The 21134-nt window shown below is 44.2% G+C and overlaps 1 protein-coding gene across 1 annotated transcript in view; it reads right to left on the minus strand.

Moving 5' to 3' along the window:
• Window positions 1-9396, minus strand: part of B4GALT6 (beta-1,4-galactosyltransferase 6) — a 51295-nt gene extending 41899 nt beyond the window's left edge. The window contains 1 exon segment of the mRNA XM_030552972.1: window positions 8556-9396. Coding sequence (XP_030408832.1) covers window positions 8556-8670 — 115 coding nt within the window. The 5' untranslated portion in view covers window positions 8671-9396.
• Between the last annotated feature and the right edge of the window lie 11738 nt (window positions 9397-21134).

A 21134-nucleotide genomic window follows, 5' to 3' on the forward strand; every position in this document is an offset into this window, starting at 1 on the left:
TGGACATATAAGAGCCTGTATCAGAGAGATTGGAGAGAAAGCTGGTTGCACGTCTGGTCCCTCTGAGCCCCCAGAGTGAACAACAACCAAAATCTAACAGTACGCACAAAAACTTCCCTCCCTCAAGATTTGAAAGTATCCTGTCCCCTGACTGGTCCTCTGGTCAGGTGACAGCCAGTCTCACTGAACTTGTTAACACTTTACAGGCAAAAGAGATATGAAGTACTTCTGCTCTATTAACTCTTACTTATCTGTTTATAAAAGGAAGGGTCAACAAATGTTGACAAGGGTGATCCAGTAGATATAGATATAACTTTTCATAAAGAGCCTTTGGTGAGGGACCTTATGTAGAGTAAGCAGTCATGGGATAAGAGGGAAGGTCCTCTCCTAAATCAGTAACTGGTTAAAAGATAGGAAACAAAGAGCAGGAATGAATGGATAGTTTTCAAAATGAAGTGAGGTTAACAGCAATGTCCCCTAGGGATCTGTACTGAAACCAGTGCTGTTCAACATATTCATAAATTATCTGGAAAAAGGGGTATTTAGTGAGGTGGCAAATCTGCAGATGATACAAAATTACTAAAGATTGTACTCTGCTTTGGACCTAAGAATTACAAAGAGATCTCACAAAACTGGATGACTGGCCAACAAAATGGCAGATGTTCAATGTTGATAAATGCAAAGTAATCAACACTGGAAAATGAATTCCAACTATACATACAAAATGATGGGTCCAATAAATAATATATGGAGATAAACCTATCTCATAGAACTGGAAGGGACTTTGAAAGGTCATTGAGTCTAGTCCCCTGCCTTGACTAGCAGGACCAAGTACTGTCCCCGACAGGTTTTTTGGGTCCCAGATCCCTAAATGGCCCCCTCAAGGGCTGAACTCACAACCTTGAGTTTAGTAGGCCAGTGCTCAAACCACTGAGCTATTTCTCTCCCTTAAATTAGTTGTTCGGTCTAAATTAGTTGTTACCACTCAAGAAAGAAATTATAGATTCATTGTCCATCATTCTCTGAAAACATCTATTCAATGTGCAGCAGCCGTAAAAAAGCTAATAATGTTAGGAACTATTAGGAAAGAGATAGCTAATAAGACATTAATAAAATACAAAGTATCGTAATGCTACTATTTAAATCCATAGTTTTCCCACACCTTGAATACTGTGTGTAGTTCTGGTCACCCCATACCAAAAGATATATATTAAAATTGGAAAAGGTACAGAGAAGGACAAAAAAAATAATTAAGAGTATGGAACAACTTCAATATGAAGAAAGATTATAAAGATTGTAACTTTTCAGCTTGGAAATGAGATGACTAAAGAGTGATATGATGCAGGTCTATAAAATCGTGACTGTTGTGGAAGACAATAGGAAAGTATTATGTGAAGGAATAAACAACACAAGAACCAGGGCTTGCCCGATGAAATTAATAGGCAGCACGTTTAAAACAAACAAAAGGAAGTACTTTTTCGACACAATGCATAATGAATCTGTGGAATTCATTGGCATAGTTCAAAAAAGAACTGGATAAGTTCAGGGAGGACAGGTGTATCTATGACTCTGAGTGTCCCTAGCCTCTGATTGCCAGAAGCTGGGAGTGGATGAGAGGGGATGAATCACTTTATGATTGCCTGTTCTATTCATTTCTTCCAAACCACCTGACATTGATCACTGTCAAAAGACAGTAATATTGAGCTACACAGACCATTGGTCTGACCCAATATGGCCATTCTTATGTTCAATGCTACCAAGCAGATCACCATCAATTAGCAAAGATGACATCAAGATTTACAAACTATTTCAAAAATGAAAACAATTCTAGATGATTGCGTTATCTCCTACCTTACTTTTTCTACGAAGAATTTTGAATAATTTCCTTACTTTAGGTGGTATACCTGTGAATGTATTTTTATGACAACTGATTAACAGCATCATTATTGTGGGGAAATTTAGAAATTTTTGTTCCCCTCTGGTTTTCACCTCGTATTTCCTCTATAAAATACACAGCCAGAGTGTATAAGAAATACGTTGGGTTTCTTTGCCAGTGCTTAACTAGATCCTATTTGCTTGACATTTATTGTCCATCTAAAAGACACTTGAAATATGAGACAAACAAGGTGGGTGAAGTAATATCTTTTATTGGACCAACTTTTGTTGGTCAAAGAGACAAGCTTTTGAGCTTACACAGAGCTCTTCTTCAGGTCTAAGGAAATTTTCTCAATGTCACAGCTAAATACAAGGTAGAGCTGATTGTTTAGTAAGTTAACACATGTTTCAAGAAACCATTTAAGGTGAAGTGGCCTGTTAACACTCTCCAATCATAGGTGAGAAAGGAGAAAAAAGGGTGTGTGTGTGGGGGGGAATTTAGTAGGTTATTGATTGTTGTAATAAGCCATGTGTCTCTATTCAGTCCATGATTTTTAGTGTCTAGCAAAGTCATTAATCTAAGTTCCCAGGCTCATCTTTTGAAGGTGTTGTGCAGGTTTCCTTTGAGGATGAGGACTAAGAGTCAAATGTAGAGTGATTGTTTTGTGAAGCATGTAAATAAGCAGAGATTGTGAAAAGTAAGTTGGATTACTAGAGTTCTTCCTATTTTAATAAATCACAACTTTTTTTCAAAAACAGATGAAGATTTTTTAAATATTTTTAAAATTACAGGTTCCCTTGTAACAACCAATAAGTTATTCTTCACAGAATGTTTAAATGGAAAATACCTCATTCAAAAATAATCCATTATGATACATGGATTATGAATACAATACAGTTGTAATAAATCCATATTTTAATTCTGCAAGTGATAATTAATCATTATCCTGGTTTAAAGTATTTTTAAAAAGCTAATTCACAATAAGGGCAAAAAAGAAACTAAAGTACAAGCTATTGACATCTACCATTTGCAAAATACAGATTCTGTTCTTAACAGTATTTTAGAAGACCAAGACCAATAAGAGAAATGGCTCAACAGATACTTGTATGATACAGAATTAAATTAAAATGACAATTATTCATTTTCCAACTAAATGCTATACATACAGAAGGAAGAGTTAACTAAAGCACGCAACATATTAAAATGTAATCAGGGGCTTAAAACAAGTAAAAAAAAAAAATCAACACCGCAACAATTATGGAGACATGAGGAGCGATTTCATACTTAAACTTGCAATTAAAATCGGAAAGTAAAGTAAGAATAAAAAAAATCCTTGTTTCACACTTTAATTGAACTTAGTCTCCAAATTTGTCATGATTACTCTTCAGGAGTAATTGACTTTGTCTTATTTTTTAGGAAAATATTTCCTCTGCAGTTAGTAAATATTTTAACATGCTTTCTTTTTGTAAACTTTGTCCTGTTTTTCACTTTTCTTTGGTTTCCTATGGCTAATCAATCACACCTCCCCCTGCTCCAAATTCCACAGATGAAATCTTTAAAATAGGCCTCTTTGATTTTAAAATTAAACAGTTATTCCCTTTATTCTGGATAACCCAACTGAATTACTCCAAGAAATGCCAATCAAGCTGCTCAGATAAGTCAGCTACCTCCAAACCGCTGAAATGGACCTGCAAGTTCCCAAACTGGCAACTTGGATTTCAACTCTACCTCTCTCATTGCCTCCTCCTTCCCACTACCTATTTAAAAAAGGAGTCATGAAGGAGACCAGAACAGAGGTAGAGAAGAGATGGGAAGATGAAGTCCAAATTGTCAGATACTCCACTTGCTAAGGCAGATACTATTTCTGATGAAGCACAGGAATTTTTTTTAGAAGTTCCAGTTTGATGTATCAGAGAAGTCCCTCAGACTAGGGGCTTTTCTATGCAGTGCTTTAACACTAGCATATTGTGCACTAATTAGCCTGCGCGGACCATGCTAGAACACACTAAATGTTTCCAGTACATGTTAACACAATACTGTTTGAAAAGGGACTATGTTAACATGCACGCGGGAACTTCAGGATCCACGTAGGCTAGTCAGTGCTTGACATACTAGTACAGACTAAAATTTACACCCCTGTGGTACAGACTAAAATATCATGCGGACAAGCCTGAGGAATCAGTTGCTGGGCTAAACAATTGGAAGAAGAGGTTATATGTTGAGCAAAAACATGCTTAATGGAAAAAAATATACAGGGGGTGTGTGTGCGCGCACACAGAGATTAGCAGTGGTTGGATGACCATTCCAACAGAGCATGGGTGAGCAGTTTAACTCCCAACTGACAGAAATGTTCGCAACTCCAAACAAAATATTATGGTTGTTCTTTCAAAAGTTTACAACTGAATATTGACTTAATACAGCTTTGAAACTTTACTATGCAGAAGAAAACTGCTGCTTTTTACTATCTTAACGTAAATGCAACAAGCAGAGAAACAGTTTGATTACCTTGTCAAATTTTTTTTTTAAACTTTTCCTTTTTTTTTTTTTTTAAGTAGTTTATGTTTAACACAGTACTGTATTTGCTTTGTTTTCTTTTGTCTCTGCTGCTGCCTGACTATACACTTATGGCTCCAAATGAGATGTGTGGTTGACCAGTCAGTTCATGACTCTGGTGTTCCTGAGGTTCTACTGTAGAAAGATTTTTCCCACCTTTATTTATGCAATAACTAATGAAAAAAAAATATTTTTCTATTTCGAATTGTAACTATTTGAGGGAAGGATGGGGAACGTAACCCACAAAATTAGGGAGTCTGCCCACTGTGGACAGAAAAATGGATTCTAGAAGGGAGCTTGTGACCAATGGACAACTCTGATACCAATCTCTGTGCCTGCCCAACATTATCCATAGCCCTCTACAAATCAGAACTCATCTTTTATCCACATACTCCTGCATTTATGCATATGGAAATTTTCCCAGTTTTTCTTCCGTTCAGGACTCCCCCTTGCAAACTACAAGAGGGTCTCCAGAATAGGTAGCTGTATTCCGGACGCTTCAGATAAAATCTCTCCCATCTCCTAATCCCTTTCCATTACCCTCGTGTCCCAGATTTTATCATTACTATGTAAAGCTGGTCAGGAAGAAAAAAAAAATTTTGTTCCATGAGAAATTCTGATACTGATTGTTTTTGTTCCAAATTTTAATTTGAGACTATTTAAACTCTTCATTTCAAAAAGGCAAACACAAGTTATTATATAATACATATAAATATTAATATAAGACAAAACAAAATGAATCAAAATGATAAAATTGAAACAAAATGTTTCAATTCTCTCCTGTTGATTTTGATTAAATTTTTGATACGTTTCCACAAACCCTTTGACTTTGACAAAACTGCATTTTTCAATGGAAAACTGTTCCACTGGAAATTTTTTAACAAGCATCACTACTAACAGGAGCAGGAAGAAGGGGAGAGTTACAGCTTTGTATGACTCAAGTTACTAGATGTTTTGTGGTAGAGGCATCTTCTCCTTCTTCTAGTGAATCGTAAAAGGTTTGCTAGAGAGGAATTCCATTCTAATGACCTGAACAGGTCTGTCAAACTTGAATTCCTTCTAGAGGAGGCTAGGTCTTCCCAGGGAACCTGTGGAACTCCTTGCCAGAGGATGTTGTGGAGGCCAAGACTATAACAGAGTTCAAAAAAGAACTAGATAAATTCATGGAGGATAGGTCCATCAATGGCTATTAGACAGATGGGCAGGGATGGTGTCCCGCAGCCTTTGCTTGCCTGAAGCTGGGAATGGGAAACAGCGGATGGATCACTTGATTACCTGTTCTGTTCATTCCGCTGGGGCACCTGGCATTGGCCACTGGTGGAAGACAGATACTGAGCTACATGGACCTTTGGTCTGACCCAGTATGGCTGTTCTTATGTAATATGGGAAGGCAAAAATGCCCTCTTCTTCCCCAACTTTCCCTAGTTATTCTTTCTTCTTACTACATCACCACTCCATATACAACCCAACCTTTTCCTCTTCATCCAACCCTCCTTCTCTCCTGCTGGTAACCCCCTCTTATCTTTCTGGTCTCAAAAAAAAGGAAACATGTCAGACAGCAGCTGTACTACAACAACCTTCTGTGGATAAGTTAGAGTTGAGCTGTCCTATGATGATTCTCTTGTGGTTTGCCGGAGAAGAGCTCCATTCTAGTGAACCAGAGGAAGTTCACCACAGCAAAATTCCATCGTGATGAATGCATTTATTATTCTAACATACAGACATTACACAAATTTCCATCTGCATTTCCACATTTAATATACCAACTGTAGAATAATTACTAACATAGATCACTCTTTCACACAAAAGTTTTCCTAACTATTATAGGAAAACATATTGCAGACATCATTTGCAATCGGACATTTCTCATTTACACACACTAATAACAACCTGTGTATTCACAAACATGATAATAACCAATAAATATGGTTGGAGTTGAATTTCAAAAGTTCTCATTGGTTACCAAAATTTTAGGGAGAGATGTGCTTGGTGTAGTTAGAGAAAGGGAAGGGATGAAGAAGGGGAATTGGTTTGAGTGCATTGATGGGGTGTTGACTGACAACTATACACAGCCTTGCTTTTTACAATTCGCTGGTGGGAGATTCAACCTAGCATTTTTAATATTATTAGAATGGATCTGATCTTAAAGCCAGGAATCAGGGATAAGAGTCACACCAAAAAAAATACAAAAAAAACCCCATTTCAGATAGAAATTTAACTGAAAATCATTGTGGCTTTGCATACTGACTGGCTCAGAGGACTAATGATAATAGGCCAGATGGGAGCAGGGTGAAAGACTAGCAGAACCATATACAGTTTCTCCACACATTCAAATCCAGTCTATGTCAGTAGTGACTGAATGTTTTCTTAAGGCTAATTGGATGTGTGACCTAAGGCAAATGACCTTGGGCTAGACCAACAAAGACAATTCAGATTCAGCATTGCAACTCCTAACATTTAGACATGTTTCCACCTAATGGAATCCACATTCCCAAGTTAGATCACTAGGCTTCATATACAATGCTTGGGGAAAGTTAGGTGCCTAAGACTATGTCTATACTTAAAAGGCTACAGCAGCAGAGCTGCAATGCTGCAGGTGAGCCGCTGTAGTGCTTCAGTGTAGACACATACTATTACAACAGGAGGGGTTATTTTGTCATCATAGGTAATCCACCTCCCTGAGAGGCAGTAGGTAGGTGGACAGAAGAATTCTTCCATCCAGCTAACACTGTCCACATGGGGATTACGTTGGCTTAACTACGTCTCTCAGGGGTGTGGATTTTTCACACCCTTGAGAGATGTAGCTATGTCAATGTAACTTTTCAGTGTAGACCAGCCCTAAGTAATCTTCACAGCACTCTTATGAGCTAAATAAATATCATCCCAATTTTGAGGATGAGGAAACTGAGGCACAAAAACTGAAGATTCTTTAGTCATATAACACACTGATGGCAGAACCAGGAACAGACCACCGGAGTTCTGTCTCCCTGTCCCCCGCTGGAGCCACTTAAATTAAATACACCTCTTAAATAGTAAATATGCTCCCCTGTACTTGATGACTGGTACAAGTCAAGAGCCAGGTTGATTTTTTTTGCCAGGGGCTGTTCTCCTCTGTCACTGAGCAGTCTCTCAACATGTTCATACCATTTTTCTGAAGTCCCATTTAAATGAAGAACAGTATCAGTACAAGAAACACTAATCTTAAGTAACTACGGAAGTCTGGGTAAAACTGATAAAGAAAAAACACTGATTCATGCGCTGCTTTTCTAGTCTGCATTCCTATTGTCCTTCCGTGTTCTACCAGAGGGCTTTCAGCTTATTAGATGATGCTTTATAGCACTGGTTGTTTCAACTCTGTGAGGTAAGGAGGGAAAGATTCTTTCATATCATACTGACATGTCAGCCAAATTATACCAATTGTGATTGACTATCATTTTTCCAACAAGCACCTATAGACTTTTTCCTGTTATGCATCGTAGAACCATCCCAAAATATCAGCAAAGCCACTTCATTGTATTCCTCAAAATTACACCTTAAAACTTTTCCCTGCTGAGATGTCAAAAAAACAAACTCCACGATGGTTAGGCAGTTACCCTGCTGTGGCCACTGTGTACAGGCTGACACTAAAAAGTTAAGTCAACCCAGCTCCATGATTCAAGGGTGTGAAAAATCCACACCTCTGAGCAATATAATTAAGCCAACCAACCCCTTGTGCAGCCAGTACTGGGTTGATGTAAAAGTTCTTCCACCAACCTAGCTACTTCCCACTGGGAAGGTGGATTAACTAGTGATGGGAGAATCTTCAGCGATAGGAGGCAGTGTCTACATTGAAGCATTACAGCTGCACCCTTTTAAGCAGACCTAGATTATATGTCCACAAAGCATTTGAAAACCTTGAATAAAAGGTGCGACAGACATATACTGTACTACCCTGAAAGATTTCCCCAGTGCTGTATTATTCAAAGCCCATTATCTAAAGCCTCTCCCAAACCAGACTCACTGACAGACACTCCTACCTTGGGCCTCTGTCCCAATTACATTCCTCACACTTCGTGAGTCTGGCAAGTTAAGAGATGTAGAACCCGCCACCTCACCGCCCGCCCAAGCGGAGACCTTCCCTGCTTACCTATCCCAGGGGCCACATAGATGAAGTAGAGGCACGATGAGGAGAAGGAAAAGAAGAAGATAAAGGCGAGGATGGAGCGATTGGAGACCCGCAGCGCCTTCCCGAGCAGCGACATCCTCCTCCTGGACAGGGGCTGCTGCCTCCTAAGCCCAGCAGCAGCCAGCGGCGGCGGCAGCACTTCCCAGCGGGAGGGAGCAGACTCCCATGAGGCGCACGGCGGGGCCAGCCAAGGGAGAGGGCCTCAGGGAGCCGCCGGCGGCGGGAGGAGGCTGGGGCCGGAGCGGAGGGATGCGGGGAGTGTCTGACAGCAGGAGCTGACCGGCGGGGGCTCGGGAGGCCGGTTGGTGTGAGGGAGGCTGGCGCGAGTGGCTAGTACACGAAGGTGCTATCGGAAGGGGGGAGCCCCCAGTGGGCGCTGGGTCTGGGGCTGCAGTAGCGGTAAACACAGCACCGCGCAGGGGAGGGGAGCGGCTCGCTGGGGCTCGGGGGCTCCCTTCCCCGCTGCGCAGGTGAAACGGCGGCGCGGAGACCGGCAGAAGAGGCTGCCTCAGCGCTGCGAGCCGCGGGCCGGACCGGTTGTTCGGCCCCTCACACAGCGGGATAGGGTTAATCCGCCCCGCTCCCTCCGCCGGCAGTGGCAGACCCCGGGGCTGGGCCGACGGGGGAAAGGAGTCCTAGTGCTGCCGCGGGCGGGGCTGCGGTGGCTGCAGGGTGGCTCGATAGCTGCTCATGCCGGCGGGGGTAACGGCCGCCTGCTTCCTTCTCACGGACGGCGGCGGCGGCAGCAGCAGCATCGCCGCCACCAGCTGACAAAGTCACCTGCGCGCCCCGCCGCTGCTTCCTCCCGGGCCGGCGGCGGGGAGCGCGCTGCAGCCGCCCCGCCCCTCAGCGACCCGGCTACTGCGGCGGTTGGGAACGTGAGCGAGCCTCTGTGTGGCTGGTGACCAACTGCAGAACTTCGGCGGGCGCGCGCGCCCGCCCACTCAGGCCCCGCGAGCTGTCTAGCGCTGCTGCAAGCCTCTGACAGTGTCAGACGAGACAGCTCGCGCGGCCTGAGTGGGCGTGAGCTGCGCCGGCCCAATAGGGGATAAGGGAGAAAAGAATCCGCTTTCTTGATTGGCTGATAAATAAACTACTTTATCTTGGGGCAGAGTGTTCTACCAGACTCTCTGGCGGCTATTGTTCTCCTCCGGAAGTGGGGACCCAGGGGCAAGAGGAGAGACTATTAGTGGTAGGATAAGAGAATGAGTGGCTGGGGAAGGGGCATGGAGGGGAGGCACAGCAGCCTCGGATCCTGTGCGAAGAAGCCTGGCTGGAGCCTTTATGCTAGGCTCTGTCTCCTCCTAGCTGTGGTCCAGGGCCAGATGACTAGAGCAGTGGTTCTCAAACTTGTGTAGTGGTGACCCTTTCACATAGCAAACCACTGAGTGCGACCTTCCCCCTTATAAATTAAAAACACTTTTTTATATCTTTAACACGGTTATAAATGCTGGAGGCAAAGTGGGGTTTGGGATGGAGGCTGACAGCGCACAACCCCCCATGTAATAACCTCATGACCCCCTGAGGGGTCCCAACCCCTAGTTTGGGAACCCCTAGACTAGAGCAATAGCAGCTGGTGCCCTTTGGTAGCTGTAGTGCTGAATCTGGCAATGGTACGAATGGACTATTTTTTAACAGGAAGATGTGTGAGTGCTAGAAGCTGCATGGCAAGAGGATATGAGGGGCAATAGCTGCATATTGCAGCAGAGGGAGATGAAAAGAAAGAAATGAGGTAATCCATTGGGAAACTATATTATGTATAACTTTAAATCCCCTTTTGCCTGCAGCTCAGCCAGGGCTCAGACTTTTCAGGACTTTGAGGGAGGTGGAGGGAAGAAATTTGCACAGTTAAATGTTATTCAGAAATAACTATATGGCACCCTCTCCAGTTTAAGAGCTGTAAACTTCTGCTATCAGCATATGTAACATTTCAGTACAAAATATATCTTTGTATGCCTGTATCTGCATATTGCCCTCCCATCTTGTCATATAACTTCTCACTCTCTGTGGTATTTCAGAGTGGTAGTCTATGTTAGTCTGTATCAGCAAAAACAACGAGGAGTACTTGTGGCACCTTAGAAACAATTTTATTTGGGCATAAGCTTTTGTGGGCTAAAACCCACTTCATCAGATACATGGAGTGGAAAATACAATAGGAGTATATATATAAACAGTACATGAAAAGATGGGAGCATGGGAAAATTAGTTTTTGTAGTGACCCATCCACTCCCATGCTTTATTCAGGCTTAATTTGATGGTGTCCAGTTTGCAAATTAACTCCAGTTCTGCAGTTTCTCATTAGTCTGTTTTTGAAGGTTTTTTTGTTGAAGAATTGCCACTTTTACGCCTGTTATTGAGTGTCTAAGGAGGCTAAAGTGTTCTCCGACTGGTTTTTGAATGTTTTAATTCTTGAAGTCTGATTTGTGTCCATTTATTCTTTTGCACAGAGACTGTCTGGTTTGGCCAGTGTACAAGGCAGAGGGGCATTGCTGGCACATATCACATTGGTAGATGTGGAGGTGAATGAGCCCCTGATGGTGTGGCTGATGTGATTAGGTCCTATGATTGTGTTCCTTGGCAATGGGGTTTGTTGCAGGGATAGTGTTTTTGTTTTGTGGTGTGTAGTTGCTGGTGAGTATTTGCTTCAGGTTGGGGGCTGTCTGTAAGTGAGGACTGGCCTGTCTCTCAAGGTCGGTGAAAGTGAGGGATCGTCCTTCAAGATAGGCTGTAGATCCTTGATGATGCGCTGGAGAGGTTTTAGATGGGGGCTGAAGGCAGTGGTGAGCTGGAGCCGGTTTGCACCAGTTGGCAAGGACTAGTTGTTAAATTTAGAAGCCGGTGTAGAACCAGTTATTAAAGGGGCCGGCGGGTGAGCAAACTCTAGTCTGCAGACCACATCTGACCCGCGGGACCGTCCTGTCCAGCCCGCCTGAACGCCCAGTTGGGGAGGCTCCCCCGGCCCCTCCCCCAGTTGTCCCCCCCCGCAGAGCCCCAGTGCACCGTGCCCCCAGCACCAGCACTCTGGGCAGCTCTGCAGCTCCTGCCACTTTGAATGGCATGGTAAGGGAGTGGGGCTGCGAGCTCTAGCAGGCCACACAGCACCCATGCGCACTGCCCTGAGCAGCATGGGAAGGGGGCTGGGCCAGGGCTGGGAGGAGGGGTTGGATAAGGGGCAGGGAGCAGTTGGAGCGGGTAGAGGTTCTGGGTGGTTGGTCAGGGGATGGGGAACGGGGGGGTTGGGTAGGCGTGGGAGTTCCAGGGGTCTTTCAGGGTGGTAGTGGTAGTGGATGGGGTCGGGGCAGTCAGGGGACAGGGAGCGGGGCGAGGTTGGTAGGGGGTGGGGTCCTGGAGGGGCACTTAGGATGGGGAGATCTCGGGAGGGGATGGTCAGGGGACAAAGGGGAGGTTGATGGGTTGCAGGTTCTGAGAGAGGCAGGACATGGGTTGAGTTCAGATGGGGCGGGAGAGACAGGCATTTGAGGCACAGCCCCCTTACCATGCTGCTCAGGGCAGCATGTATCGATGCCGTGCGGCCCGCTGGAGCTCGCAGCCCCACCCCCTTACCATGCCACTCAAAGCGGCAGGAGCTGCAGAGTTGCCCAGAGCGCTGGCACCAGCGGCGTGGTGCGCGGGGGCTCTGCAAGATAGGGGAATGTGGGGGAGGGGCTGGGGGAGCCTCCCCAGCTGGGAGCTCAAGTGAGCCGGACAGGACGGTCCTGGCCTGCAGACTGGAGTTTGGCCTCCCGCCAGCCCCTTTAACAACCGGTTCTACACCGGCTTCTTAATTTAACAACCAGTTCTCGCAAACCAGTGCAAACCGGCTCCAGCTCACCACTGGGTCAGGGGTTCTCAAACTGGGGGTCGGGACCCCTCAGAGGTTCACAAGGCTATTACATGAGGGGTCACAAACTGTCAGCCTCCACCCCAAATCCCACTTTGCCTTCAGCATTTATAATGCTATTAAAGATATAAAAATGTTTTTAATATATAAGGTGGGGGTTGCACTCAGAGGCTTGCTATGCACCAGTACAACAGTCTAAGAACCAGTGCTCTATCCTCTAAAGTGTTCTCAACTCCCCCTAGCATTGTGTTCCCCTGCTGTAGGTGTTTGTCTCTGTCTGAGGGATTGGAGCAAATACAGTTGTATCTTAGAGCTTGGCTGTAGACAATGGATCGTGTGATGTGGCCTGAATGAAAACTGGAGCATGTAGGTAAGTATAGTGGTCAGTAGGTTTCCGGTATAGGATGGTCTTTATGTGACCATTGCTTATTTGCACTGTAGTGTCCAGGAAGTGGATCTCTTGTGTGGACTGTCCAGGCTGAGGTTGATGGTGGGGTAGAAATTGATGAAATCCTGATGGAATTCCTCAAGAGCATCTTTCCCATGGGTCTAGATGATGATGATGATGTCATCAATGTAGCACAAGTAGAGACGGGGCGTTAGGGGACGAGAGCAGAGGAAGCACTGTTCTAAGTCAGTCATAAAAAGGTTGGCATACTGTGGGGCTATAGCAGTGCCGCTGGGGGTGAATGGGTCACTACAAAAACTAAATTTCCCCATGCTAATTTCCTCCTACTGTTACTCACACTTTCTTGTCAACTGTTTGAAATCAGCCACCCTGGTTACCACTACAAAAGTGATTTTTCCTCCTGTTGATAATAGCCTGCTTTAACTGAGTTGTCTCTTTAGATCTGATCCCCCACGTGGTAAGGCAACTCCCATCTTTTCATGTACTATATATATATATATAAAAAATCTTCCTACTGTATTTTCCACTCCATGCATCTGACGAAGTGGGTTTTAGCCCATGAAAGCTCATGCCCAAATAAATTTATTAGTCTCTAAGGTGCCACAAGTACTCCTTGCTGTTTTCTCTGTAGTGTGTCTTCAGAAGTGCATGTCCCCTATTCTCCTCAGAACCAGAGGACAATAGCAGCTTCACAGTTCATGCTGAACTCCTGAAAATTGCCTTTTAAAAGCAATCCAAAGAACCTCACAACCAGCAGCAGTTCCTATCCTGGAGTCAATATTAAGCCAGTTCTTCAGTTTTCAGGTACATCAGGAGTCCGGCTGCTAACTAGCACAGGCTCTGGAATGCTATTCTGATAGCAGACACACCTTAACCCTGGGATGTCCAACCAATTAGTATATAAGGCTGTCTTCAAACTCCAACTCCTTCTATTTCCCTTTTCCTCACTGACATGGTGGATGTTTGCAAACAGTTTGACCTTAATGGAAACCTTCTACCAGTTTCAGAGACACCTACTGGGCATGCCCAGTAACTACCACACACCTCTCCTCTAGAAGTCTCCAGGCCCTTGTAACTAAGGCCTGGTCCACACTACGCAGTTAAACCGATTTTAACAGCGTTAAATCGATGTAACACTGTACCCGTCCACACTACAATGCACTTTATATCGATTTAAAGGGCTCTTTAAATCGATTTCTGTACTCCTCCCCGACAAGAGGAGTAATGCTAAAATCGATATTAACATGTCGATTTAGGGTTAGTGTGGCCACAAATCGAAGTTATTGGCCTCCGGGCAGTATCCCACAGTGCACCACTGGATGCTCTGGACAGGAATCTGAACTCTAATGCACTGGCCAGGTATACAGGAAAAGCCGCGTGAACTTTTGAATTGCATTTCCTGTTTGGCCAGCGTGGAGCTCTCATCAGCACAGATGACCACGCAGAGCTCATCAGCACAGGTAACAATGCAGTCTCCTGAGAATAGAAAAAGAGCACCAGCATGGACCGCACGAGAGGTACTGGATCTTATCGCTATATGGGGAGAGGATTCAGTGCTAACAGAACTGCGTTCCAAAAGACGAAATGAAAAAACTTTTGAAAAAATTTCCAGGACCATGATAGAGAGAGGCCACAGCAGGGACTCAGTGCAGTGCAGTGCAGTGCAGAGTGAAAGTGAAGGAGCTCAGACAAGCCTATCAGAAAACCAAAGCAGCAAAGGGAAGACCAGGGTCAGGGCCAAAAACATGCCGCTTCTACGCTGAGCTACATGCAATTTTAGGGGGCTGCGCCACCACTACCCCCCCCCTTGTCCGTGGATTCCGAGGTTGGGGTTATAATCTCAACCATGGATGAGGATTCAGTGGAGGGGGAAGAGGAAGAGGAGGAAGAGCTTGCAGAGAGCACACAGCACTCCATTCTCCCCAGCAGCCAGGAGCTTTTTGTGACCCAAATGGAATTACCCTCCCAGCCCTCCCAAGCCACTAGCCCAGACAGTGAAGCCATGGAAGCGACCTCTGGTGAGTGTACCTTTGTAAATATAAAACATGGTTTAAAAGCAAGCATTTTTTAATGATTGATTTGCCATGAGGACTTGGGATGCATTAGCAGCCAGTAAAGTTACTGGAAAAGTTTGTTAACATGTCTGCGGATGGAGCAGAAATCCTCCAGGGACATCTCCATGAAGCGCTCCTGGAGGTACTCCAAAAGCCTTTGCAGAAGGTTTCTGGGCAAGGCAGCCTTGTTCCGTCCACCATGGTAGGACACTTTACCACGCCATGCATGTAGCAAGTAATCGGGTATCATTGCATGACAAAGCCTAGCTGCGTATGGTCCCTGTGATTATTGGCATTCAAGAAACATCCGTTCTTTATCTCGCTCTGTTATCCTCAGCAGAGTGATATCGTTCATGGTAACCTGGTTGAAATTAAGGAATTTAAGTAAGGGGACAGAGAGATGGGGGAGAGGAGGAATGATAGCGCTGAGCTTTTTAGCGTTTGGCCAGCAGGAATCTTCCCAGCTACCAGCCACGCGGTGGAGGGAGGGGTAAACCAATTCTAGAGAATTGGATTGGGGAGGGGAGGGGTTGGCGTCTGCTGCTCCTTGTTAACAGGAAAGAGGCAGCAAAGGGAGAAACTGTGCCTTACCATGACTGCATGCAAGCTGAATTGTGATGCCCGGACCTGTGTCTGTGTTGATCTGTAACACCAGAGCCGCAAGCACTCGATATTAAAAGATGCAAAATGCGACCTTGTAGTGAAATCACATGTGCTATGTAAGGTGAATAGTGTTGTTCACTGTGAAAGAGTATAACAATTGTTCTGTAAAATGTATCTTTTTAAATCCTACTCTCCCTATTTTCCCCCACTCATGCAGCTGCACATTTTTCACGCCTCCCTACTCCATCCCGAAGGCTAGCTCAGATAAGGCAGAGGAAGAAGAGGACGCTAGATGAAATGTTCTCAGAAATCATGGAAGTAACCCGCAATGAAAGAGCTCATCTCAGGGAGTGGAAGGACATGGTAGCAAAGTACAGGAAAGATGCCAGTGAACGTGAGGATAGGAGAGACGCTCGAGATGAGAGGTGGCGGCAGGAAGATCAGAGGTGTAAGCAGGAAGATCAGCGGTGGCGGGATGCAACGCTGGAGCTGCTGTGTGATCAAACTGATATCCCCCGACGTCTGGTGGATCATCAGGAAGAGCAGCGGGGTCACAGAGTGCCGCTGCAGCCCATGTTTAACCACCCTCAGTACTCACCATGTTCCATGTCTTCCTCACCCAGACGTGTAAGAACGCGTGGGGGAAGGCTTTGTGCACCAGCCCACTCCACCCCCGTGGACAGTCCAACCAAAAGGCTGTCATTACATTGAAATGTGCTTAATGGCCTTTTCCTTCCCTCCTATCCTCCTCCCAAACCACTCCCGGGATACCTTGTTAATTCTCTTCCTCTTTTTATAATTACATGCTTTTTAAAGGAAGGGGGAGGGTGGGTTGCTTACAGGGAATGGCTTTTAATAAAGAATACATGCTTTTTAAACGATAGTGACTTTATTTTCTTAAGCAAACTGTAATCGAAGGGGGAGGGTGGGTTGCTTACAGGGAATGGCTTTTAATAAAGAATACATGCTTTTTAAACGATAGTGACTTTATTTCCATAAGCAAGCTGTAATCGAAGGGGGAGGGTGGGTTGCTTACAGGAGGAGTCAATAAAGGGGGGGAGGTTCATGAAGGGAAAACAAACACAGCAGTCACACCGTACCCTGGCCCGTGATGAAACTCATTTTCAAGGCTTCTCTGATGCGCACCGCTTCCTGGTGAGCTCTTCTAATCGCCCTGGTGTCTGGCTGCGCGTAATCAGCGGCCAGGTGATTTGCCTCAGCCTCCAACCCCGCCATAAAGGTCTCCCCCTTACTTTCACAGAGATTGTGGAGGCACACAGCAAGCAGCAATAACAAAGGGGACGTTGGTTTGGCTGAGGTCTGAGCGAGTGAGTAACATTCGCCAGCGAGCCTTTAAATGGCCAAATGCACATTCTACCACCATCCTGCACTTGCTCAGCCTGTAGTTGAACAGCTCCTGACCACTGTCCAGGCTGCCTGTGTATGGCGTCATGAGCCATGGAATCAAGGGGTAGGCTGGGTCATCCAGGATAACGACAGGTATTTCAATATCTCCAACTGTTATTTTCTGGTCCGGGAAGTAAGTCCCTTGCTGCAGCTGTTTAAACAGAACAGTGCTTCTGAAGATACTAGCGTCATGAACCCTTCCTGGCCATCCCACGTGGATGTTGGTGAAACGTCCCTTGTGATCCATTGAAAAGTACCCCTTGCGGTTTATGTACTGGGTGCCCTGGTGCTCTGGTGCCAAGATAGGGATATGGGTTCCATCTATCGCCCCCCTCACAGTTAGGGAATCCCATTGCAGCAAAGCCATCCACTATGACCTGCACGTTTCCCAAAGTCACAACCTTTCGTAGCAGCAGCTTAATGATTGCGTTGGCTACTTGCAACACAGCAGCTCCCACAGTAGATTTTCCCACTCCAAATTGATTCCCGACTGACCGGTAGCTGTCTAGCGTTGCAAGCTTCCAGAGGGCTATTGCCACTCGCTTCTCCACTGTGAGGGCTGCTTTCATCTTGGTATTATAGTATTTCAGGACCGGGGAAAGCAAGTCACAAAGTTCAAAGAGAGTGCTCTTGCGCATGCGAAAGTTTCGCAGCCACTGCGAATCGTCCCACACCTGCAAAACTATGCGGTCCCACCAGTCTGTGCTTGTTTCCTGGGCCCAAAATTGGCGTTCAATGGGTAGAACCTCCCCCTTACCAGCAGGAGCTCCAAAGTGCGGGGGCCCGCGGTTAGGGAGAATTCAGTGTCCATGTCCTCATCACTCTCGTCGCCGCAGTGCCGTAGCTGCCTCCTCCTCACCTGCCTTTGCAGTTCATGGTTCACCATAGACTGCATGAGAATGCATGAGGCGTTTACAACGTCCACGATTGCGCTATTGATCTGAGCAGAGTCCATGCTTGCTGTGCTATGGCGTTTGCTTTCAGTTCACCCAGGAAAAAAGGCGCGAAATGGTTGTCTGCTGCTTTCAGGAAGGGAGGGGTGAGGCTGTACCCAGAACCACCCGCGACAATGATTTTTGACCCATCAGGCACTGGGATCTCAACCCAGTATTCCAAGGGGCAGGGGAGACTGCGGGAATTATGGGATAGCTACAGAATAGCTACCCACAGTGCAACGCTCCGGAAATCAATGCTAGCCTCGGACCATGGACGCACACCACCGAATTAATGTGCCTAGTGTGGACGCATGCAATCGACTTTATAATATCTGTTTTATAAATCCGGTTTCAGTTAATTCAAAAGTATCCTGTAGTGTAGACATACCCTTAGACACACCTTGTTCTTTACACATATGCAGAGACAAGATTCAGCATGAATCCATGTCTCCTCCCCAGTGCTTTGCTCCCTGTTTTAGGCTTTAAAAAAAATAAATCAAATGCTGCACTATATTCATGTAGGTTATAAGGGTACCCCAGGACAAGTTTTCTGTACCTTTTTGCAGGGTTTGGACCATAGTTTAATTAGGCCATGTCCACACTACAGCCTATGTCAGCATAATTTATGCCACTCAGGGATGTGAATAAACCACCCCCCAAGTGACATATTACAGTGACATAAGCGCTCATGTGCATAGCGCTGTCAGGGAAATGGTTCTCTTGCCAGCGTAGCTTGTGCCACTCATGGAGCTGGGTTTTTTATGCCAATGGGAGAGCTCCTTCCTCTCAGCATAGACCATCTTCACCAGACATGCTGCAGCCACACAGCTGTATCAATACAGCTTCATCACTGCAGCGCTGTATATATATAAACATGGCCTATAAATTGTTTTATGGACACTCCCACTCTTATTCGCAATTGTGTTCTGCTCTTCTTTCCCTGAACAATCAGTACTATCCTTGTGGCAACTGTAGCAAATGCTTAGATGGAAAATTTATTTTTAGCAGCTTTTAGTGCAATACACATATCTGTAGAAACAGCTGAAAATGAGGAGAGTTTGATTCATTAAACCTGAGGTCTCCCCAGAGCACCACCAAATGTTTAGTGGATGACAGTTTGAAAATCATCAGATTAAGCAATCTTCTAACACTCTAAGTGCATGTCTACACTAGAGCTTAGTTCATTGTTTGCCAATTCCCTCTAGTTAGCTAAAATATTTGTACATGGTAATCTGGACACACCACCAATGGTTATGGTTTACCCTTTAAATAAATCCTTGTGAAGAAATAAAAGTGTGCAAGGCTAGCACTGTGCTGAGCACCTGTTCTCCTTGTTTGCTTGAGCAACCTGATGCTGGCTACCAGCAAGCCATTAGGTGACTGGGTCAAATCAACACTACATTCCTCTGAAAAGAACTGTAGATGAAATGCTATGTGCTAGGGGAGTGTCTGCAGGCCAAGGTGTGGCTGGGTGCACTTGAGCCAGCTATTGGGCTCAGTTTTCACAGGAGTTCAGTTCCCTTTTGTATGCGCTGTGTTTAATCTGAAATCCTGGAGTGCATGAGGAAAAAAAGCGTACATTTTTTCAAATGTGTTTTACACTCAAAAGGCCAGCACTGTTTTAATGGTGCTTGAAATACTTCTTGAATCTTGGTAAGTTCTGCAGTCAGCACAGTTAGTGTTCAGAAGCATTGCTCAAACCTTACTAACAAGCTCATTTTAACTGAATACAAATGTTTGGGGGCAAAGCCATTTTGATATGGAGTACCCAGCAGTGATAGCTACAGCAAGGACAGAAGTTTTCCCTCAGATCAGAAGGTTGTACAATTTGTTTTTTTCTGAAAGGACTAAAATGTCATTTTCTGCAATCAATGGCAAACCATCTGGTCTGTTTTCTTGCATTTCAGTGTTTTCATTTTAAAATTTAAAAAAAATGTATGACAATCAAAAATTAAACATAGAAAGGAACACAGTAATAACCTAATGAGAAATGTTAGAAACGTCACACTTATTTGGTGAATCAGTGGATAATTAGGTAAATAATTCCCACTAATGACATAACCACAATTTAACTGAAAGGGAATTTGGGTAAAATAGAAGTGAAATAAAGGGAGTTACACTATAACTAGTATCCCATAATATTGCTACATGTTGAGAGGAACATTCCTATATATTATACTAGTCATAATTCAATAGCCATCCAGGAACTTCAGTTATTATGCTTAGGCTTGACAGAATCAGTTGTGTATGTTTTGTTATTTCAATGGATAATATCAATATTTAAGTTTTTCTTCAATTTTGTAACTGATTTTCAATTACAGCAAATTTTAGGGGCAGGCAATAATTACTTAATGACAGTAACTACTGAGATTCAAAAAGTTAAGGTTTAGCTGTTAAAACACAAATTGTCAAAATATCTTTGTCAAATTTAATATGGTCTCAAACATTTCTTACTTTGCCTGTCTGTAAATCTTGATAATTAGCAAGAGAAATTTTTTCATCAGTTTGTGTACAGTGAAATGGAAGTCTACCGACATTTACAATAAAAACCTAATCCTTCCAAGCCTAATTATGCTGCACACCATGGCTACTGGAATCTCCTGGCAACAGCAAGGAGAGAACATAGCTCTCTCTGCTCCAAAAACATTAGACCCCCCTACTTATTGGGCCATTAAGTACTATTCTAACTAATAATGAATTCATTATTGTTGTTAGTATTGGGTAGCTTGGGGTGTTTAAGACTATTTGTTTTGTCACAAAAACATGAGAGCTGTAGATAATGTATCATCTTCTGAGTTTCATGAAGCAGAATATAAAGGAATAATACAATGGAAAGCACTAATAGACAAAAATATATAGTAGTTTACATTGACTTTTCTTGCAGGTGTGCATAATATAAGGCCCTATTAACTTAGCAGCAAGTGTTTGCATCATTAAGTGAAAATATATCTTGCTGGTGTGATGTCTAACTTCCTATTACTAATATTACAAAACATGGGCAATTTGAGCTGTGAATAAAATTTCATTTGTATATGATACAATGTTTATACTATTATTCTGTATTAGCAGGTGTTTGTGCACTATATTTAGGATTTACTTCTCTTTGTTCTGCTTTTATTTTAACAATATTGTCAATTTTTTGGTAGATCTTTAACATTTTATTTGGTATATATTAATATTCTCCTTCTATATACCAATACAAACACATCTTGCACTCTCCATCCATGACAAGAGCAGGACTTTGGGACCAGGAGAAAGTCTTCCCTAGCCTGACCCATAAGTGTCAAAGTC

Source organism: Gopherus evgoodei, chromosome 2, assembly GCF_007399415.2.
Source record: "Gopherus evgoodei ecotype Sinaloan lineage chromosome 2, rGopEvg1_v1.p, whole genome shotgun sequence".
Classification (NCBI taxonomy): domain Eukaryota; kingdom Metazoa; phylum Chordata; order Testudines; family Testudinidae; genus Gopherus; species Gopherus evgoodei.